Source organism: Poecilia reticulata, linkage group LG16 (assembly GCF_000633615.1).
Source record: "Poecilia reticulata strain Guanapo linkage group LG16, Guppy_female_1.0+MT, whole genome shotgun sequence".
NCBI lineage: Eukaryota > Metazoa > Chordata > Actinopteri > Cyprinodontiformes > Poeciliidae > Poecilia > Poecilia reticulata.
This window is the reverse complement of record NC_024346.1, coordinates 9,183,625-9,207,419: the sequence shown is the minus strand read 5'-3', so window position 1 is coordinate 9,207,419 and position 23,795 is coordinate 9,183,625. Positions and strand designations below refer to the sequence as shown.

The following is a 23,795-nucleotide window of genomic DNA, read 5'->3' as shown; positions in this document are numbered from 1 at the left end:
TTTGCTTTTTCTTGAAACTCATTTGCTTTATTGAAATGTTTATTTATTCCTTGATGATACATAAATTAGTTCTGATGCGTCATATCCTGAAGGTGAAAAGATTTCAGTTTCTTACTCCGATTTCTTCAGTCAAAACAATCAAATCTAATCTTAAATGATCTAATCTTAAATGGTGTTGGACATGCTTGGACTGTTTCACTTTTTGCCACATCATGACCAACATTTTCAATATATTTTATTGGGATTTAATTTGCTCAGCCAGCACAGAAACACACCTCTCTCCCACATTATTTCTCTACCTATCTTTGCACCAACACTTACAGACACAATAATAAGAAGGGAATGTGAAGCAGGACTTGGATCTTGAAGCTTAAATAACATCAGGAAACTAATAATATTATAGTCCAAAAATTATGTGAATCTTTGGACTTTTCTACAGTTGCTGTTGACGACTTGTTGTCTAGTTGACAGAAGCCAATGCTGCTGTCACAAAAACAGAGAAAGCTGACAGCAAAAACACCCTATGAGAGTTCTGTAATTTGCAATGAAAAATAATGGACCTAGCAAGTGCACACAAACATTTCAACCAGGAACCGAAAATAGTAGATTCATATTTTGTTCATTCTTTTCTTATCCACTACCCTGTTCATGCTGCTTAATGTGCAAAATTTGCTCAGGGGAAAATATTGTGTGTTCAGTTATCTATACCATAGTCTGGGTCAGTGGTCCAGGGAGATTCTAAACATTCCAGCTATTGTTATTTCATTACCAGGATGAGCGTCAGCCTCGCCATTCACAGCAGCTGACCTGCAAAGTGACTGGTGAGGGCACTGCTGGCTGTGGCCTGAGATAACTCTGTTGTTTTTCGATTGATTGCCAGAGGCGGGTAGTAACTAGGTACATTCACTCAGCTGCATCTTCTTGAGTAACTTATTGGAAGAAGTAAACTTTTTGATACCAGAAACTTTGAGCCAGAAGAATATGAAGTTAATGGCAGCCATTATTACAAAGAAATGAAGAAATGGAGAGTAGTAGGAGAATGTGATGTAGTAAAGAACTCGTGATAGGTGATATCAGTGAAGTACCTTTATTTTTTACATTCATCATACAGCATAATTCTATACTGAAACCAAAGAACAACACCTGTTTTCAGGCCCAAGCATTTTTTTAACAAATAGAATGCTTTCTTACAAATAACTACAGTAAAATAATCATTTTAATCATCAATACAAAGTATCGATGATTAAATTAGGACAAATTTTTTATTTATTTATTTTTTTTGTCATAGTACCCCCAAGAATTTAAAACTACTTTCACCCCTGTTGTCACCTAAAGCCGAGATCTAAAGCCGAGATCGACTCAATTGATTGACGTATTGCACCACTGCTCTAGCAAAGCAGGAACAGTTCAGAAACAACATGAAATGAGAAAAAAAACTATGTATTAACTGATTAAGTCATATTGTAGATTGTTCTTAAAAAACTAATCAGTCACGGCTGATTAGTGGGTGAACTCANTCTACAATGGAATGGTTTAAATCAAAACATATTTATGCAGCATTAGTTAAAATGAAACTAATGAAACAAAATCTGTATCTTTGACATTTCTGGTCTTTATTATTTCTGCCAAGCTTTTCATGTAGTCAGATTAATTAGTGTTGTTCATTTTCCACTTCCCCTTGACAAGTCTGGATTCCTGCTGCTGATGCTCTTGTGACTGATCAGTTTAAGCTCAGTAAAACTTAATGACATGAAGTGAAGGGTTCCCTTTTTACATATTCAATGAAAGGTCAAGGCATAGCACTACCACCCTCTCGTTCTATTTTTTCTGTCTCTGCTATTTCCCTCTCCTTTTATTGTGAGTTGTCATGGAAATGAAAGCCCATAAGGATAGAGTGGGGGTTGGGGGGCATCTATTCTTGAGGCAGTAGTGGGGTTGGTAGTGGGCTGGGAGTTGTAAAAACAGAGCAATTCATGCACTTATAAACAGAGAGTGCGACAGACCAGAAGGGAGGTGGATGGGTTGGGGGCGGAAGAGGGAGAAAGAGTCCAGGGAAAAAGCAGAATAGTGAGAGGCCCTGGGGGTGTTAGCGGCGATAGGAGCCAACGCCACGTGTTCTTGGTCCTGTTTTCTTACTGATAGCATGTTTCAGAAAGATTACATCATGGCTTTCAAGACTCTGCTGTTTGAGACAGACTGCAGAGGAATCACACTCTTCATTGCTGACTGCAAAATGAACTCCTGGTATTGCCACCTGTTGTAGGAAAGTTTTTCTTTCTTCTTTTTTTTAATACTGTGTAAACATAAGTCATAATTCATGCAATTCTATTTTTGAAAGTATGCATTTTTATGCCAGTATATATTTTCTTGGGGGGGATGATTTAATAAATAAAAATAATAGAATCTTGCCCTCAAGTCTAAAGAAAAATTTCGATTTTGCAGGGCTATGGAATGTTGCTGTTGTTTGGAATGCAGTTTGTTTGCTTTTTCTTGAAACTCATTTGCTTTATTGAAATGTTTATTTATTCCTTGATGATACATAAATTAGTTCTGATGCGTCATATCCTGAAGGTGAAAAGATTTCAGTTTCTTACTCCGATTTCTTCAGTCAAAACAATCAAATCTAATCTTAAATGATCTAATCTTAAATGGTGTTGGACATGCTTGGACTGTTTCACTTTTTGCCACATCATGACCAACATTTTCAATATATTTTATTGGGATTTAATTTGCTCAGCCAGCACAGAAACACACCTCTCTCCCACATTATTTCTCTACCTATCTTTGCACCAACACTTACAGACACAATAATAAGAAGGGAATGTGAAGCAGGACTTGGATCTTGAAGCTTAAATAACATCAGGAAACTAATAATATTATAGTCCAAAAATTATGTGAATCTTTGGACTTTTCTACAGTTGCTGTTGACGACTTGTTGTCTAGTTGACAGAAGCCAATGCTGCTGTCACAAAAACAGAGAAAGCTGACAGCAAAAACACCCTATGAGAGTTCTGTAATTTGCAATGAAAAATAATGGACCTAGCAAGTGCACACAAACATTTCAACCAGGAACCGAAAATAGTAGATTCATATTTTGTTCATTCTTTTCTTATCCACTACCCTGTTCATGCTGCTTAATGTGCAAAATTTGCTCAGGGGAAAATATTGTGTGTTCAGTTATCTATACCATAGTCTGGGTCAGTGGTCCAGGGAGATTCTAAACATTCCAGCTATTGTTATTTCATTACCAGGATGAGCGTCAGCCTCGCCATTCACAGCAGCTGACCTGCAAAGTGACTGGTGAGGGCACTGCTGGCTGTGGCCTGAGATAACTCTGTTGTTTTTCGATTGATTGCCAGAGGCGGGTAGTAACTAGGTACATTCACTCAGCTGCATCTTCTTGAGTAACTTATTGGAAGAAGTAAACTTTTTGATACCAGAAACTTTGAGCCAGAAGAATATGAAGTTAATGGCAGCCATTATTACAAAGAAATGAAGAAATGGAGAGTAGTAGGAGAATGTGATGTAGTAAAGAACTCGTGATAGGTGATATCAGTGAAGTACCTTTATTTTTTACATTCATCATACAGCATAATTCTATACTGAAACCAAAGAACAACACCTGTTTTCAGGCCCAAGCATTTTTTTAACAAATAGAATGCTTTCTTACAAATAACTACAGTAAAATAATCATTTTAATCATCAATACAAAGTATCGATGATTAAATTAGGACAAATTGTGACTCGACTGTAACGCTGTGGCCTGACTCCGCTCTGTAGTGTCTCTTTCTTCTGAAGCCTGTGGTGCAAGTGTTTTGTTTTTTGGGGTTTTTTTTCGAGAGAGAAGAGGATAGTTATCTGTAGTTGTTGTCGCTCTTTTTTCTTTTGGGCAAAAATATTTGCCAAGCTGTATACCGTAACGTTATTGGCACACAGGTAGAAAAGAAGCGCGGAGACTGTTTAGCCAATCAGGACGCAGAACACAATGCACTGTGAAGAAAAAGAAAACTGCACAAAAGAACCCCAAAAATCTGTGAAACAGTGACGCCGTGAAAGGTGAACCGAGTTATAGCGAGGGTTTTATTTCTCTTATTTAAATACAAAGTAATTTTTCAACACAAATGTTATCTTTGGCCTTCTAAAATGACCAACACTTAAAAAAGAAGAAGAATGAAAACCATCTGGTTTTCATCAGGTTTTAGTTCAATCTCTGTTATCTTACATAATCCTTGTATATCTTAATTCTCTCATTCAGTGTCTTAAATCTTCTCCAGGCTCTTTTCACTGACTCTTCAGTTTTCTTCTTTGTTTTCAGGATACCTTGTGGATATTAGTGCAACCACTTTGCTCTCTTTTTGATGTTTTCTGTTTACTCACTTCTTTTTTTTATGATAATATCAGTCTACTAAAGATCATGCAATATTTCTACACATCTCAAGAGCAAGGATTAGGGACCCACAGAACTACAGTTGCTGTTTTGCATGCTTCTCACTTTGGATGGCTCATTAACACAGTAAAGTACACCACTGTGTGATAACCTAAGGCATGCTTCCTGACTCTGAGGTATGCTTCCATCCTGTGCCCTTTAATTTTCCTATCAGACTGATAATAGAAACTTTTAAGTGTTGAATGTTCAGGGCAAGGCTGTAATCTTTTATACCACAGTGTTTCTATGAACTCTTGAAAAGTAGGAAATATGATTAATATGATCAGGATAATCATGATTTCCCCATGATTATCCTGATCTTGATATGCGTGTTTGTATTTCCATACTTTAATCCTCTATTACTAAATATAATAATGCATCAATGACACTGGAATCTTCTATGATTTATCTTGTTGCGATGTGATTTTCTGAAACAATTGACAGACATGTGATTACAAGTTGAGGGAAACCCTAAGACAAAAATATGCTTAAAAAGATTTTTTTGCTTTAAAACCAGTTAGGCGCCCACCCCAAAACTCACCCAACCCCCAAGAAACCTCAGCCATCTTCCACAGTCCAGTTGCAACAACAGGTGGCTCGTGGGGGTTTGGGTGAGCGCGACTCAGCAGCTGCACAAAAGGACCCAACTAGGATCCTTTAGATAGGGTGTCCCCTCTCAAGCGTGCCGAGGCGCCTCTGGCCCTGCCCCCATTCACCCGGGCAGATGCTCTGAGAGATCCACAGGTGGCAGATGAGAGGAGACGCTGGACTTCTATTGTTACGTAACACAGATCAGTTGAAAGGGCAGACCTTTTTGGAAGTGATTTTATTCACCTTAATAGGAAAAAAGATTTAATGAGCCAACACAACATGAGCACCAGGTGTAGAAAACACATCAAACAACAAAAACCTGGCAAGCAGAATGCAGTGATTCATGTAACCTATAAAATTCCTTCGCTGTGCTTCCTTTTAATTGCAACCATGTTCTAGTTTCAGTTTTCGTATTGTCGTTACTTGGCAACAACATTTTGCAACAAACTCACACACTTTAATGTTTTTAACTGGGATTTTCTGTGCTAGATCAGCACAAAGTAGTGTATAATCGTGAAGTGCAAGGAAAATGAAACATGGTTTTCAAAAAAATTTTTATGAATAAAAAAATCCTGATACCCTTGCTAAATCTACAGCCTGAAATGTATGCCGATTCTTCTTTGTAAAAGAGGTCTGGCTCAGATTGGAACATCCATTTTCAAGTCTTAACACTTATTCTCACTACAAGTTAGGTCTGGACTTTGACTGGACAGTGGCTTCATATTTTTGTTGGTTGGAGTTTCAGGGTTCTACTAAACTCTTAAGCATCTATTTAGTGGTATTATGTGAATAAACACGTCTAACAAGACATGCTGCAGCTTTGCTCTTTCTTCTCATTTCTGTATGAATTTACAATTGCATAAGTGGTAGACACAATTTGCATAGCGGTATGTATCTGGCAAATTCCACATGTGCAGCTTCACAGTTTCATCTTTTTTTTTGTGAGTACGCAAATAATTCAGCATAAGCAAGAATTTAGTAGACCCCCCCCCCCAAGTCTTCGCAAATGATCGCAAATGAGGCCCCTGAAGTTTTGTAGGCGAACATACCAAACTGAATCCTAGGGGACGTGGTGTTTCCTTCAATTAGAAAACAATGGAGTTATTCTCATTTAGATATGCCTTTGTGCAATATTTAGGACACCTACAACGAATATGTGTGCGATTTGTTTTTCAGAGAAAAAAATATGGCAGATGTGTACTAAATGTCATTTAAAAGCAGCGGACTCCCCTCTGTTTTATAATGGTGAAGTCCGATGTGGAGAGCAGAGAGATCACAGTGAGCGGCGCATCAGCTGTGCGGTTGTCTTGGACTGGGGAACTTCTCTCACCTCCTCCTCTTTTCGTTCCCCCAAATTCCCTCGGACAACGCTATTTTAATTCCCAGCAGCATACTCAACCACCAGTGTTCAACTACAGACGCGTTCAGAGTGTTTATCACCTTTCTGGACTCATTGAGAGAGGATTTCCTGGCTTCCCCCCCCCCTCCCCCCGTTTTTCTTTTTTTTAACAAGTGGAGAGACTCAACCAAGTTTCCCCCTCCTCCGGGCTTCTGCCTGAGGAATGAGAGGATTGCCGGGGAGGAAGAGCAGAAACTCTCAGGTCTGAGCGAACAAAAGGACAGAAACGGAGGGAACTGCTACTGAAAATGGAGGAAAAGACTCTCCCTGGAGCAACACGTAAGTCTACTCACGGGCTGGAATTTGGTCAGTTTGAACGATTCGGCGACTGCTTTGTCATTCACCCCCATTTCCACACTGAGAGGAAATTTAAAGTTATGCCCTACAGAGGTTCAGAAATGAGACGAACAAAACGCCCTGGTCGAAAAATAAACCTGTTAACGTCATTTATAAATGCTAACTCATTGGGGTGTCGTGCTAGCACAACATAAGGACCAACATTTTGGAGGAAAACTGTTTTGACAATGATAATTTTTAATAAAAAAAACATCAATTACCCTAAGCAAGACACCGTCATTCTCACCCCTTTAACCGCTTTGTGTCGTTCTCCATTCATTGCGCAGAAAGCCATGGAGGTTATAATAACACAATTTGCTGTAGATGAGGTAATCTCACCAGTCCCATCCCATCCCCCTCCTTATGTTAGGATTAGATCCCCACTAACACGATGCAGTTACAGACTGGGCTCCATCTCTGTGCAGAGGATGTTTTACATATTCAGTAGTGCACAGGTGCAGACAGAGGTATGGAGTGTCAGAAGTGCCACAATGACTTATTTTGCATATAATGTTTAAATTCAAAATGTAAACAAATGCATTTATATACCTGGAATTTATTACACGAAATGTGTTGTATATTAATCTTCATTTTAAATATTTTTTAAATATATATATATTTTTTTATTTCACTGTTTTAGTGTGCTGCAGTACACTGTAAAATAATTTAAGCGGCCATTGTGACTTACCAAGTAGACCCCAACTTTTACCTGATTAATCAATGCAACAAGTAAAGTTGACATGAGTTATCTGAGGCAGTGATTGCTCTGCTCTCTGAGATTTCTTAATACGTTTCTGAATTCTTGATTACTTCATCAGTCCAGACCAGTGCCATGCTCCTCATTCAGCTGTTGGAAATTCCCTGGATACTTGCCAGTTTGAAGTCTTTCTTTGTAGTACAACTGCTCTTTTGGTGGCATCAGATGTTTGGATCTCCACATTGAAGCATTTGAGCATTGAGATGCTGCCTCTTTCTGGAAATAGCACAATGCAGCCTCGTCCTTCAGACAACAAGAAGACTTCCTTCCTGCTGACGGGGTGGAGGGGCTTCATGGAGGGAGGCTAGCTTGTTTTGGCTTTGCATCAAGAGGGAGGTTAGACATGTTCCACCCCGTTATGTGGGAATCCTGAACGGCAGCCTGCATGGTGAGCGTTCTGAATAGACACAAAACCTTAAAAGTCTCAAAGGTCATTAATCTTGTCATCTGACTTACAGCAGAGAGAAGGATACATTAACTCTTCTGTTTCATTTAATGTATAGTTTGCCAGTCATGTTTATCAATGTTCAAGGTGTTTTCCAGGTTTTAAGATGCAATAGGTAAAAAGAAAACGTTTTACCTATTGAACTTTGTCACATTCAGTCAGATTACAACCCTAAATTTAAATGTCTTTGTGGAAGCCCAACACAAATAGTGAAAACTTGTGTAGTGGAAAAAAAATGCATTGTTTTCAAAATGCACAAATAACAGCTTTACAGTTAGGCATGCATTTATCGGTCTCATTTACTCTGGTATCCTTAAATGAAATGCATTGCAGCCTGTTTTCTTCAGAAGTGACCAATTTGGAAAATACAACCCAGCTTTGTGTAATTGTTTTGTCAAGGCCTGAGAGAAGGCCTGTTAGAGAATCATAGTTAAAAAAACAAAATATCCTTATGGAATGTAAGTAACACACTAGACATTGTTGAGATTAAATTGTGAAAAAGTTTAAAGTAATGTTAGGTTACAAAACAAATTCCTTGCTTTTAATATCTAACTGTGCACTTTGCTTGCTGAAGGGAAGCTGCAAACTGAGAGTCTGTTGACAGACCAGTTATGAGTTATGCAAATCTTGACTTGCATGATCCCCATAGTGAAACACGGTAGTGGCAGCATCACACTGAAGGTATGTTTTTCTTAATTTCTTTAAAGACGGGCTACCTGGTTAGAGTTGGTATGAAGATAGACTGAGCTGAAAACAGATCAGCTGTGGAAGAATCATGGAGTAGTTTAGAAAGCATACCAGAGCAGGGGTGCCCAAAGTCCTCGAGGGCCGGCAACCTGCATGTTTTAGTTCTCTCCCTGGTGGTAGTAACAATCTTTTCAGCATGTCAATGTTCTCCTTAGGTCTCTAATGAGCCATCATTTGATCCAGGAGCGTTAAACCAGGGAGAGAACTAAAACATGCAGGATGCCGGCCCTCGAGGACCGACTTTGGACACCCCTGTGCTAGAGAATGGCCCAGTCAAAGTTCAGACATGAACCACACTAAGACTTTGAGATAAATCTTGAAAAGTGACATTTTATCCTTTTCCTACCACTTTGTAATGCCGTTTTTATGCTACGTCACATAAAAGCAAAATAAACAGTAAAGTTTGTGATTCTAACGTAAGGAGATGTGAAAGATATGATTATGTACTGATACAATGCTACAGCTGACATATTGTTGATTATACGTTTGTAGATTTATTTTCTCGTTAACCTTTTGAAGCTTTCTCGACTATAACATTAAGCCTTTAACAAATGAGAGCATAGATGTGTTTTCTGAAAACCGTTTAAAAAAAAATGGTAAGAATATTTGAAAATAATCTTCTGAAGCCATGTCTGAGCTGTGTGTTGCCCAAGTAAAACATGCTTGAGCAAGAACACCTGGATTCTTCCAAATAGCTGGGCTAGGCCTCCCTTTGTCTAAATACAGCCACAAGATTGTTCATTTTATCTCCTCCTTTGAAAGGCTTGTCCTTGGATCTGAGCTGTTTAAAGCTCCATCACCAGCCCTGAGAAAATGTGCCATCAGGATTTTTTTTCCCCCCAAATCGTCTAATCCGTCTTTTTTTTCTATTCTCCTTTTTTCCCTAAATGTTTTGTTCTGCTGCTTTTATGTCAGCCTGCGCTCTTTTTAAGTGTAGCACCTGAGCAACCCAGGCATGACAAGCTAAGATAAGAAGGGACTCTGCTTTTTCCCCTTATGTATTTGGCATCCTCTGAGAAATTTGTGCTTTAGTTAAAAAATAATTCACTTGATTTTGAACCTGCATCGCCACACTTGCGGTGAAGAGTAAAGAAAGGGATGATGGTGTAATCCTTGTCTGTTTTGTAATGAGGGAGAATCCACCAGCTTTAGCAGTCAGAACTGCTTTAGCTGTAAACAGGATCAGTCAACTATGCTTTTTCAGCCACAAGAGTTATATAATTCGGGGAGGGGGGGGAAGCATGCAACATTGTCCCATTTTTGGAGCAGCTTTGAATCTCTTTGTAAAGAAATAATGGTCTGGATCCCACAGACCCTCCTAGTTTTACGGTCTAATTATAAATCCTTATAGCAACAGAGACGAGTCATTGTTTAGCAGCGGGGCTTAAAAAGTAAGCTAAAACTGGCAGTTTGATGCATGCTAGATTCAACTTTGACAGCGTATATGAATTGTATGGTTTAAGTCATCGGGCATGTAGCATTACCATTGCTTGACTTTGAGCTTAAAATTTGGGTTATTAAAGATGTGAATAAAGAACACATAGAACATGCATTTTTTCATATTCATTTTCTACATTTTAAAGTGTAGAAGATGAAGTCTGTTTCTGAATGACATGTAACACATTTCATGTACGATCAAATAGGTTTTTTTTACTCCCATGTGTGTATGGTTGGTTTGATTAACATTGAACACATCTGCTCATAAAGTGTCTGCAAAACCTACATATTGTCACCGTAGCTATAGTGTGGTGTTCATCTACAAAAGGGTTTCTAGTTTCCAGCTGTGCAGATGGACGCAAAGCCCAGATTCAGCAGATTTCAAAGTGGCTCTGAGCTGTATAAGCTGTACAGAAACAGACGTGAGAAGATCAGAAACATCAGTCGCAAAGAAACTGATTGAAGTCACTCCAGCTCTGTGGCAGTGAGGCCTTGGTTTGAATCCACAGCACAGTTTGTGGACTGTGACATACTAGTAGTTGTTTATGCTGCATTGTACTGTGTCACGCTCTGTTGAATATGTTGACAAGGAAAATTTAGAAATACGACCACAACTTTTATGGTCTCTATTTTTTATTTTATTTTTTTTTTAGCTTTGACCAGTTATAATGATTTTGGTCAATTCAAGTTTCACCTTGTAAAAATGACTTGCTTGAACCCAGATGTAATCACCTTGTATTAGAAGCATAAATGATGTCACACTGTGTGTGTGTGTGTGTGTGTGTGTGTGTGTGTGTGTGTGTGTCTGTGTGTGTGTGTGTGTGTGTGTGTGTGTGTGTGTGTGTGTGTGTGTGAGAGGGAGCAGCAGCAGCTCTGTTTTTTTGTCTTTTTCATGGATTATATATCTCATACTCTCAAGGCACAGTGACAGTTTTAACAAATATGTAATAGACATTGTTTTTTAAACAAAGACTCAAGCCATTGTGACATAACCCAGGTTTAAGACAGTTGCACCAACATTTTTTTTATCTAGAATAAAAAAATGCTCTAAGGAGGAGCAGACTGTGTCTGAAGTTCAACTCCCCACATAGACGAAGGGTCATGTCAGTTCTAGTCCATTTTTTAACACCCAACTGGTGTAAATTACACCACCCTGATGTTGACCTATCTTAGGGGGACAGAAGGTGGATCCCAGCCTGCTGGAAATGCAAACAGTGTAGCAAGTGGTTTCTATTAAAACTTAAAGTGGTCCTATTGTGATACCTGCTGAAAGAAATGAAGACGTTTGGACCTCAGTTTAAAAAGGAGGCATGCATGAATGCTTTTATGGTGGACACATGAATCCTTTTAAAGTGTAGCAGGACCACATTTAAACTTTAACCCTGGCGGCTCAAATTCAACAAGGACTCTGCAAATAAACCCTTCAGTAGTCCATATGTTGCTGTTAATCCTTCTGAAATATACAGGTTACAGTGTCGGCCTGTGTGTGGTTAAGGTTTTTTATTCCACTTATGATGAGAAATGTATTTATTTCACTCTTGGCAAGCTCTCCAGCTAGCAAGCTTACTAAGCCAAATGTCACATATTCTTGCAATGATATCAGAGGCCAACAGACTTTAGTCACATCTTGCCAATATTTATTCAGTGCAGCAGAGCATAATGTAATCTGAAAGACAAACACTGTGAAGGTTGGTTCAATCACTGAGCTGAAGAGAAAAAATATAACCTTTCTCTTTGGGCTCACATTTGAACTTTACTAGTGATTGACTAGTCAAAGCTGCCAATAATGTTTTAGAAATATCATTAAGATGTACATTTGGCAATTGGAAAGTTATTCAAAGTTAAAGGAGCAAGTTGTTGTTGTTGAAATGAAAAAAGGCACATGCAGTTGTTGGAAGGCATCTTTGTGGACACCCCTTATCTTTTGTGTTGATGGTGTTGCTGATTCAGTTGTGCCAAAGCTGAAGTTTACAGTCAGCTGCCTGGCTGTCTCCTTGGAACATAGAGGAAGTGCAGGTAAAGGAAGTCTTGATTTGGATTGTGTTGCTTGTTTCTGCCACCTCCATTGAGATGAATAATATCCAAGATGTGCCTCTCCTGCTCTCTGGTCATCTGAAAGTTCCAGTCATCAGATCTGTCGGCTAATATTAGACCACTTCCTCCTCAGTTAAAGGCCAAACATCCGATGTTACCATGTAAACAGATCATCTCTTGCACATATTTCTCCGCTTCTTTAAAATAATTGCTTTAAAAAAATTACAAATTTGCAGGAGTTGATTTTTATCTTCTATTACAGGAGCCAGCTGACATAAGGAGCCATGAGGTGACGTTGCTGTCTGTAAATGAGCTCTGGGTTTTTAAGCGGGGAGACAAAAATCCTCCAAATGATGGTTCTTGGTTGTAATTGTATGGTGTTAAGAGTTCTGCTTAGATTGAAGCTTGAGGTAAGTTTGTGAAAATATCCACGTTGTCCATGAGTCTAAAGAGCAGGTGATGGCCAGAAAGAATCTGAGACAAGTATGCTGCCGTAGTTGTGCTTATGATGGCTTGTTTGTAGCCCATAAGTAATGCACAGGTCACTTGCCAATTCTTGCCAACCTGGTTATGATAAAAATCTTTTCAGTTCTGTATCTTTCACACTCTATAGTGTTGCATGCATAAAGACTTGATAAAAAATAATGAACTTTAATATAAAGGAATTGCCCAATGTACAGATTTGGATTATTAATTTTCCCAACATGTGCACTGCAATGAGATACTCATGCAATTATTGGTAGGATATTATAATTGATGTTATATATTCATGCTCTGCATACCACTAACACACACAGCTCTGATATGCAATGTTTTATCAACTCCAAAGGAGAAACATTTAGAAGCTACTTTATAATCTACTTGTTTTAGTGTTAACTAGGGTGCACATCATCTGCTCACTAATATTACTAGATCCAGATATCCCAGATCAGTTATGGTAAGCAGGAGAACAAAAGCAAAGGTCTGTATGTTTTTAGTTGCATGAAAAACAATTTTTTTAAAAAACAATTTGAATCACTTCAGTATGAGATCTGTGTGATCCAGAAAGTTTTTTTTTTTGAATAAAACAGATTTTTTTTAAGGGGTGGGGGGGAATTTGCTACTTATCAGAATAATTATTTTAGTCAAAAGTTTTAATAAGGTCATTTCAAAAGTGCATATGCTCATTTTAAGATGCCAACGTTTTACACCAGACTGTCATATTAAAAGTAAATTTTCTTATTTTTGGATAATTGCACATAACTATAACAGGCAGATAATACACACTTTCACGCAAGCAGGAAAAAAACAACGCACATCCACCCACCCATCCTTCTGAACTTCTGGCTCTAATCACCCAATATACTGTTAACAAAATGAAATAAAATGGTGAAACTGTTGCTGGGCAACACTTCTAGATCAGTAAAAAAGGAGAAAGTGGTAGCCAAGATGATAAGATTATATGTTTGAAGGTGATGAGATGACATCTTTCTTTTAGGATTCTGAATATGGCGATCATTAAGGACTTTGGACAGAGGTGAAGAAAAACCAGAGGCTCAGCAAGTTTGGGCACTGTAAAAGAAACATGAATTAATTGGCCAGAGGAGAAGCATTTCTAATTTTTGTTGAGAAAATGTAAGTGTTGCATTAATAGAAGTTCACACAAGGTTGGATGTTTTCTCATCTGTCATATGTAAAGTTTAAGTGAAATAATGCAAAGTCCTGATGTGGAATAAAACAATGTAACTGGCCTGAAGTCTCAGTAACATTTACTTATGCAGCTATATTTTAGGTTTGTAAGAAAATCACTGTTGGGTTAAGGTTTTTGTTTTGTCTTGGTTACAATTTAGTGTGACGGCAACATGGTGAAGGTGCTTTAAACTTTTGGTATTTTCATTCAGATTGATGTTTTGATTTGGGCCAAAGCAAGCCAAGTTGCATAGCGACCAAGCATGATGAATGAAACTGAGTTGTTCCAGAATAAAAATTCAGAAAAACACAAACCAGACAGAGTCTTCCCAGCCTCTTAAAATAACTTGCATCACTTCCAGTTAATGTGGCAGCATCGGTGACCTAGAAATCCCCCTCGTCTTCTGATGTCATTGAACACAGCTTGTATTTTCTGCAGCTTGACTCAGTTTTCCTCCCTAAGACATGCCATCTAGGTTGGGTCTTGGTGTTTGTTGGAGCATGTTCCCTGGCAGCAGCGGCAGATGCTGGGTCCGTAGGGAGCTGCTGCTAGTTCAGATAAGCGGATCCTTTCATCAGCGCAGTGGCTTTGGTGCGCGCACACACAGAGGCTCTCAGCGGAGAGCAGCAGCTAAATGCCTGGCATTGTCATGAGTCCAGGCCAGGTGATGAGAAGAAAGCTGCTGCAACCATTTTCAAAACATTAGTATTCACAGGTCTGGTGGACAGCAGTGAAGGAATGCTGGTCCTGTCATTCAGTCAGTATGCACACCTACCTGAATGGATAAGTCTGATTACTGAAAGAAAAACAAGTGACTGCCTTATAGTGTCCATTTTTTTCTGTGTTTAATTGGTCTTACCTGTGTAGCAAATGATGAACGTTAATCTTGTATATTTTCGATCATACACTGACAAAAGCAATTCATTAAAACAGTTGTAGGTCTTTACTTAAGATATTTTAAATACCATTTTTTCCGCACTATAAGGCGCACCTAAAAACTTTCAATTTCCTCAAAAGCCGACAGTGCGCCTTATACTCTGGTGCGCTTTATATGTGGACCAATATTGAGCCATAGCAGGTCTAGCAACTACGGTAAGCTACCGCCGACTTCATTTTCGCCCGTAGGAGAAGAAGCGTGCGGTGCATGCTGGGATAGTTGTCAGAACGCTGGTTTGTAATCTATTAATAAAGTTTGACTGACCCATCTACCTTCCGACCGTCTAGAATCGGGTTGTCTGCAGGTCATTTAGCACCACGTTCTCCACCAACATGCTGTGCGCGAACGGAGACGGGTGACCATCGTCTAGCCACACCCCGGCCCAGTTGCGAAAGGCTCTCCTCGCCGACTGTAGTCGGACTGTTTTGTTGACATTCTGTTTAGTGCAGCTCCATCTAGCGTAACGTAACTCCAGCCTCTACTGTAGCGTCTATTCTATGCGCATTATGTATGAAAAAAGTTTTAAAATAGCCCATTCATTGAAGGTGCGCCCTTATAATCCAGTGCGCCTTATAGTGCGGAAAATACGGTACTGTTATTGACAGTAGGGTTAGGTGATGTCACTAAAAATAAAATCTGATTATTTTTTTATGCCAGATGCGATTTTAATTGATCTCTGTGAGGATTATGAGAATATATATGCATCTTTATTATTAGCAGAATAAAGATGTAATTTTACTAGAACATCTTAAAATTATGAGAACTCTGTGTTAATGATCTTCAAAAACCAAAAATTTGATCAATAAAATTGATTTATTGCCCAGCTCTGATTAACTGACCCTTTCAGAGCTCGATGTTATTCTGAGGCAGTAATGCAGGTGTGTGGCAACATGGGAACATCATGGAGGACGGCGAACTTCCAGCATCAGTGTTGGTTGGGCACCACTTTATTAAGCCAAGACCGTGTGTAGCTTTCTTCCGTCAGTGATGAGTTCTTTCAATTCCTACCTTTTAATGCTGATTCCGCTTCTAATAGCTACTCAAACCGTTGGTCTGATAACAGTGGCTCAGAGTTCAGTGTGGCTCAGCGCTGCTGCTTGTTTACTCTGCGCTTCCTCTGCGTGTCTGGGCCCCTGGCTCTCTTACATCATCCTTTTGGAAACTAATGGACACAACCGGGTGCGAGGGGTGATGAGTTGGGAGTAAGCGATGAGGTAGTTAATTTGTCCCATGCTCCATCCCAAATGAGATGCAGATCCATTATGTGTGTGTTTCCCTGAGTTCCTCTTTTCTTCCTAATCAGTTGCACTCTTTCCTTTTTCCTTTGCAGTATTTTACTCCGATACACTGTCTTCAATATGTTTCAAGTATGTTTCGTTGTGCAGTTTGTATGATTTAGAATCCTTCATAGCAATCCTTCCTTTCATGCTGTAGTCTATTTCATAAGTGGTTTTCCTGCCGCATTTACTCTTTTTCTACTAAGGGATGCTTGGCTGGAATAGAGCTGCTTCAGAGAAGAGCTCCTGGCTTCATAAATATTACATCTGCTGCCCTATATTTTTTACTTTGCCCTGTATCTTGGCACGGCAGTGGCAAATCTCTGGATGCTGTGAAATGAACATCAGCTGCAACAGCACAACAGTAGGTCCATTACTGGATAAAATAGGCATCAAGCTGTTGCTGATATCAAGCTATACAAAGATTTTAAACGGCTATTGTTTAAAAAATACATACATCTTGTTTAAAAGTCATTTTTTACAATGCTGGAGAAAGTCCCAGACTGTCCAGGGTTTTTGTTTATCTTCATGAAGCGCAGAGTGATGCATGTCTACCCGTTCACCACCTGTTGATCAGATAGTTTTAATATTAAAGCATCTGATATCAGCTCTTTAGATTCAGGGTGTTACTCCATTAAGATCAGAACAGCCGCATATTATAATGATCTTCAGGTTTCCTTGAAATCTGCTTCTAACTTTAGCTGTTGTTTATTTTTAATGTTTGCCTGAGTCTGCCCATGTCTATAAATATATACATGTATGGTTTCAGCTTTATTTAGCAATACCTTTTGCTGCTTGTTGCAACAATGACTCCTGCCTCTGTTTTTAAATAAAAGCAATTGGCTCATGATATATTTTTATCCAGTTTTATATGAATAATGTAAAACTATTGTTGCTGGAAACGAGACAAGTTGTCTCTTTGCATTAACACACATTAAACGTAGAATGACATGACATGGTCCATGTCCGTGACATCTGTACATGTTATCAACATAAACACACATTCATAGAAATATGTTACAAATATAATTTGAACGAGATGGATAATTTCCTTCCGAGTTTTTTTTTTTTCTTCTTCTTCTGTGAAACGGCATCACTGTTGTCTAAACGGATTTCTCACAACTGAGGAATTTTCTGCTGAAACACTAAAAGCGAATACAGTTCTGGTAATATCTAATCGGACTAACCCAAATTAGATCAATGCAGTAAATAGCTTCAGGGCTTCAGATTATGTCATTGTGTTGTCGAAAGGCCTTTGATCTCTAAACACACAAATAACAGATCGACCTGCTCAAAATGCTGATGATGCTTCAGCAAATCTGTGTGCAGTTAAATTTAAGTGCTGTGCTCCAAACATGAGGATATAAACACATTCATTCCCTTTTGTTACAAAAACCAAACAAAATTTAAGACCACTTATTGACTGCACTTAGGAAAGTAATAAGTAGCAACGGATACTACATGGGAAAAAAAAAAAGGCTCTCATGAGTGGATATTTATAAAACGGCTCAAAGAATTATTAAAGCGTGAAATTGGATTTCGGCTAGAGTCCATTTTGTGTCGCAGGATTCATAGTCGCCTCAGTTTTAATTTGGCTTTTTTTTTTTTTTTTTTACCCCAAATCTCCTCAGCTAAACTACAAAGTGCTGCACCTTTGAACCATCATCAGCAAACACTATTAAATTAAAACAATGAAATTAAATTTGCAATTGCCCTGACATTATTCTATGATTTTCCACTGGTCCACTTTGCAGGATGAAAATGCCACTGACTTGTGCTAATTACCTGCTGATTCCCAACCTGTCCCTTTGCTGGCTTGCTGTGCCCATGCATGCATGACATCCACACACCTCTGCATGGGTTCCTTTGCTCCTTGACTCGACTTGAGTGTCACATTTACACTCTAATGGACACATTTGTATGCTTCCTTGCCTGATACCTGTAGGGTGGTAACTACATGGAAAGGGAGAGCTTGAGCTGCTGTTAAAGGTGATGTTCAGTGAAGCAGTTTCCTGAATCTTCTTAAATCTAAATTGTGTTTTCTTGCAATCTGTTTGTTGTCTAAACAGATTGTGTGTATATAAGTGCTTTTAAGCAGTACAAACAATTTTGTGCCTCTTTGAAAAATAATCTTGAATGAAACTTATTTCAAGTGCACCTAAGAAGAAAAAACTATCTTTACATAAACCCTTTATTTAAGAACGCTGTTCTATTATTATTATTATTATTATTATTATTACTATTATTACTGCACAGGTCAGATCCTTCAGACTGTATGTGACTTGTGAAATATTGTTTCATCTATACATGTTTTGCATTAGATGGCTTTTCCATGCACAGGCTGTAGAGTTCAGCTTGTTTGAAGAAGTAGATGTGCATTGATTCATTGATCTAAATAATGTAAAATGATGTCACAGGGGAGTGGACTAATGGTTTTTGGCTGTAGTTCCCCTGTGGTTGCAGTTTCCTTGGGAAGCTTGAGGATACAACTGGCTGATTTACAAAGATCAGAGACTCTGGTCTAGTGTAATAAGAACAATAAAATTTGGTTTATTATTAGTTTTGTTTCAAACTCATGCTATGCATAAATACATTAAACACACTTTTAAATATTGTTTAGTTTCAGCTTTTCTCTCGCCTCTGTCTTACAGCAGCTTAACCAGCCTTTATGTGCACTGAGGAGAATGCTTATGCAATATTTCCACAGACACTGCTGGAAGTAACAAAACTCTTAGTCAAGTCATCTACCATAAACTCTCTCCTCCCAGTTATCTGGCTGTACAGGCTGGAGCTGGCATCAATCAGCCCTTGTTTTAGTCTCCAGCTCTGCAGCGGCAATCCTCCCTCTGATCCCATCGCGTTTTACTCCCAGTGCGCATCAGATTTCATCGGCATTCATTGTCAGCAGCACCTGCATTCCAGAGATAGTGTTGCATTTTCATTCTCGTCATCATTGGCAATATAGTATGACCAGTAACTACAAGTCCATTTCCCAAGTGTCTGCAAAATAAATGTTTGTAATGACTGCTCTGGTTCCTGTAGCTCTTGTTACCCTCGATGCCAGATTTGCCCTTTGGGAACGGTGAGGAAATGGTTGTAAATTCCAGCACAAAGCTCTCGTGATTCACCACCGGAGGTGTTGCAGTAGATAAATGCCTGCAGCTCTGTTGCATCACTCATTTGCATAAACATTTCAGGGATGTGGCTGCAACAACACGTGAAAAGTTCTCTGACACACACAAATGCAGCTGGAAAAAGGTCAAGGTTGTTGCTTTGCCTTGCTCTTTTACTAAATTCTTGGCTCCTGATGCTTAAATTATTAACTTATGTTTTTAGGGCTTCCTTTTGTTGTCCTGAACTGATCCCAGTGTTCATCTTCTGCTCGCGGTTTATCTCATTACCATCCCCCTCTGCTTCCTCTCTTCTCGCTGTCATTGCAGTGTTTTGGCTGCTGTCCCGTTGCCATGCAGAGACCTCAACAATGGCCCCTCTCTGCCTGGGAATGCTTATTCAATTGTGGCAAACTTGGACAATGGAAACATAATGTCACATCTTCCACCTGAAATCCTTTATAGACTCTGAGAGGGATTGCTAAAGCTCATAGTCATCAGCAACTTTTCCACATCCCACACTAATGATTTATTATTTCCGTACCTGCCTAGAGACCACAGACTGTCTCTGAAGCGGCATTGAGCATGTGTAGATCCAGGATCCAAACTGTCCAGATGGACAGAAGAAACGGTAAAAGAAAAAAAATCTGCTCCTTTTGAAGTTCCCTGAATTGGCTGCTCATTTGTTTTCTGCACAAGCGTTTGAACAGCACGGCATCTGCAGAGTAAATCTTTAGTGTTCCAGTGTGACAGCCCCCTACTGTCCGAATTGTTTAAGCCAAAGTCTGAATAATGTATAGCATGTTCCCCCAGTGTTTACCCTCAGACTATACAAAAGTGAATGTGCCCCAACGTGGTTCCACGGGGAGTGAATGGAATACAGTAGTGGGCGGACAGAGCCAAGTGTCCCTGCCGGGACCGTCTTTCTTTGGCAGTCCAGGCCGAGACAAACTAATGTTTGAGACGGAGATAAAAGTTCAGCAGACTGCCAAAAGTGAGTCATACTGTAGCTGAAGTTCCAAGCAACCATGCTCGCTGCTAGTTATCTACAAAATATTTTAGATGTTTGTCATCAAAAGGAATGCAGACTGTTTCTAAATCAAACATTTGTGTTTTATGTTCAGTTGCTGTTTCTCCCATTTAATCTGTTCATTAAATTTCTGAACATCAAGATGAGCCTCTTGCTTTTGCTATTGGGCGATAATCTGCCGTTACTCAAATAGACTGTTTTGATTGTGTTTTTGTTCTATATTTCTGTTAAAAGTGCTGAAATTAACATTTCGAAAAGAGGGGATTTCTCTCCTCTGAGCCATGAGCTCCACCTAATCGCTGCATGGCTGACGTCACCCACGCCGATCTGCCTCATGGACTCGGCTGCGAAAGGAATGAAGAGAAACGAGTCGAGATCTGTTACTCAGGTCGGCTTTGTCACCCTCAGTCACTCACCTGTTATTTCTTTGTGTGTTTCTTTTCGACCAGCTCCTTGCTCTGCCCTAAAAACAAGCTCTCTCAGGCCTGAACCAGAGGGAGAAAGCTGCCCCCTGAAGATGGACAACACCAAGCGGACGGAGTCTCCGGTTAAAAAGAACAGTGATCGAATGCCGACGACCCCCATGAAACCAGACATCTCTCGATCACCCAGCTCTCCTGCTTCACCGGTGTCCAGGTCAAAAAGAGGTAAACGAGCAAGAGATCTTATTGATGGTATTTCTGTGATTAAATGTCTTAAAATCTGCCTTTTTCTTGCACATCAGATTGGTATAATTGTTACCAGCTTGTCGGATTTATTGGACTAGTTGAGTTGTAGTCCAGGATCTGCCGAAATATTGATACAAAGTCTTTTTGACCAAGCAATTCAACTGTTTTTGTCAAAAGCTTCAGTACAACAGACCTGACTAGAGATGTATCAAATTGGTGTTTGTATCCGTATCGGCCCCACTATTGAAAAAAAAAAATTCTAGATTGGGTATCGGTGACAATGATCCGTATCAGCCGATGCAAAACCTTAGATATCTGCATCGATATCTGAAGGGAAAAACATGGATACCTTGACCTGATGCACGGCTGCCTTCAAACTTTCAAATGACCACATTTTCATGCTGATTTCTTAGTGCCAGATGGATTATGTAACCGTGCTGTGGACATTTTGAATAAATAAAAATAAGATGATCAACATGCATTTTGAAGGTGGCACAAAAAGATAGAAGAAAGAGACAGATTGCTAAAGATGGAGAGAAATAATGAAATATAAAGTTCATTAAAGGTGACACAATAATTCACAATCTGGCCAAACCTCAGAAAATTCTCAAGCTCGGCAGAAGTTTAGGAAATTTTAAATAAAAAATGTAAATGCTGTTATTGTGAAGGAGCAGTGAAAATACGCAGGTGTGGTAATGCTGCTATCTGTATAAGTTAGACACCCCAGAGAAATCGGTTGGTCTGGTTAGAGGTCTGTTGTCTTGAGTAAAATATTCTGTAAGATGATTTTGCTTTGACTTGAGGCACTGTTTTGATGGCCATGCACTTCCATCTGCACTCTGCTGGAGTCGGGTCGGCTCTCTTGAGGCAGTCTCCAGATTAAAAGTGACCACAGGCTTTCAGACAAAAGAGAGAATCCAATAATAATTTTCAGGAGGTGGAACAAACTTGAATCATGTTATCAGAGAATCAAGTGGCTCAACTTCTCCAGGTTAAATCAAGTTAGTAAAGAAAATGTCTCACTAATATGTACAAATATTCTCTGTTGTGAAGCGGATGTTAAGGAGTCCCATATCAGTCAGTTTGACCTGGCGGCTGCATCAGTTGTTTCCTTAATGGCTCCACTTGAGTTTCAGGGTCTTTGAAGTGTAAACCTCTTTAATCTCCTCAATAACAATTAATCATTATATTTTCTGTTTCACTTTTCATCCACCAAACTTTAGTTTTAAGTGCTTTAAAAATGTTAGCAACTGCTTGATTTGTTGCTGTTTTTTATTTACTTGTAATTCTTTAAATGCAGATTGTTTTAATTCAAGACAGGTTTGACCTAATTTAACATAATCTGAGAGTTTCCAGATTTCCAAAAATGACCCCCTCGTCTTTCTTTTGATTTTTTTTTAGCCGCCAATTTCCTTTTCTCCGTTGTTCTCTTAAGCTCATTTCTTTGGAGGTTTGGACCTTGAACCGTTTGGAAATTAAAGCTCTCTCTGAGCCGATAATTAGTGAAATAAAAGGATAAGACTTGTGGTTCAGCTGCTAGCTACTGCCTACGGTGTGCTTACACAAATTTTAAACCATCTGAAGCATTTTCCTAAAATAGCTAAATAAAACTCCCTAACACTACATTGCATAGTTGTGCTGTCCCCCCATAAGTCAGAGGCGAAAAAAAAATAACAGTTTCCATTTTTAGAAGGGCATGGATCTGTAATTTAAAACCCATATCCCACCCAGCCACATTTCATAGGCTGGTCTGTTTTTGTCTCTGAAGCTTTATACTCAGGATTGTTATGGTTAAAGTGGCTGAGAGGTGCAAACAGCGCCACATCACTCCGACCAAGGCTGCACACATGGACTTTCCATCTCGCTATAAATATCAAAGTGGGTCAGCGGTTGTTGTTGTTGAGAGGCTGCAGAGCAGATAGTTTCTGTATTTCAAGATTCATACCTCACCCTGTTAGAGGAGTTCCCACTTCGAAGACGTTCACCATCTGGGCTATGAAGAGCGAGGGAGATGATGCAGCATTGCGACTCGAACCAGGTCAAGAACGTTATCTGTGCCGCTGCTTCCCAAAGGACCACGTTATTTGCAGTCATCGCATTAGCCTGTTCTGTAATATGGAGTCTGGTTTTTCATTGCTGTTTTATAAAGTGGTGATTTCAAATGACCTCAATGAGTTAGAAAATAGGTGACCTATATTTTTATGTGAAGGATTTAATTATAACAGGAGAGATTTTAGAGTGAGTGCTCAGATTCTGATAAACTTTAAAGCTGCAATAGAACAAACATGTACGACCGCTGTGATGAAGGTTTCCAGGGTTACGACAGATGAGAAACACCTAAAGACAGAAGAACCTAAATGTTCTTCTGTCTGTACATCTTTTTCTCAGTAAACTCTCCGTCCATCCATCCGTTTGTTTTTGTTAATTTATGTCAATCCATTTGTTTTGTTGTTCCATCTATATGTTCTTCAATCTTGTTTCTCCATTCTCCCTTTCATCTAGTTTGTAGTTTTTGCATATTTTGTATTTAAAGTCTGGGGTTAATAGCAATATTTGTTGTAAATCTGTAGGCAATGTTTGTATTTCTGTTAAGAGTGGCACCAAAATAGACTGAATACTTTAGAACAGTGTTTCTCAACCTTTTTCGGGCCAGCGCCCCCCTAGCCTTTATCCAGGTCCCTCACCGCCCCCCACCAAAAAATTTGTAGGCTACTTTGCACTGACAATTATTTTATTATTAATGTTACTATCATCATTGTAGATGTTTTGAATCGGCGCACCGATTATGTTTTCCGAACACTTCAGCGTGCCTTATGCTCCTTCACCTCGCGCACATAACGGGGTAAATGTAGCGAGTTTTGCCCTAAACGTATCGCCGTCTGGAGGAGGGGAGTTGGGAGGGGGAGGCGAGCGTATGTTTTTACGCTCCTTC

The 23,795-nt window shown here is 39.3% G+C and overlaps 1 protein-coding gene and 1 long non-coding RNA gene across 5 annotated transcripts in view; one reads left to right on the top strand and one right to left on the bottom strand.

Moving 5' to 3' along the window:
- Positions 1-3,825: 3,825 nt before the first annotated feature.
- On the bottom strand, positions 3,826-7,126 carry LOC108167037 (uncharacterized). The gene is made up of 2 exons (XR_001777446.1): positions 6,974-7,126; positions 3,826-5,260 (listed from the first exon to the last, which is right to left on the bottom strand). It is a non-coding gene; the product is annotated as an uncharacterized LOC108167037 (long non-coding RNA).
- map7d1a (MAP7 domain containing 1a) overlaps positions 6,290-23,795 on the top strand; it is a 43,548-nt gene continuing 26,042 nt past the window's right edge. For all 4 annotated transcript variants that reach the window (XM_008431103.2, XM_008431101.2, XM_008431102.2 and 1 more), the window contains exons 1-2: positions 6,290-6,695; positions 20,645-20,842. In XM_008431103.2, the coding sequence (XP_008429325.1) occupies positions 6,665-6,695; positions 20,645-20,842 (229 nt within the window). In that variant the 5' untranslated portion in view covers positions 6,290-6,664. The remainder of the gene's footprint in view (positions 6,696-20,644; positions 20,843-23,795) is intronic.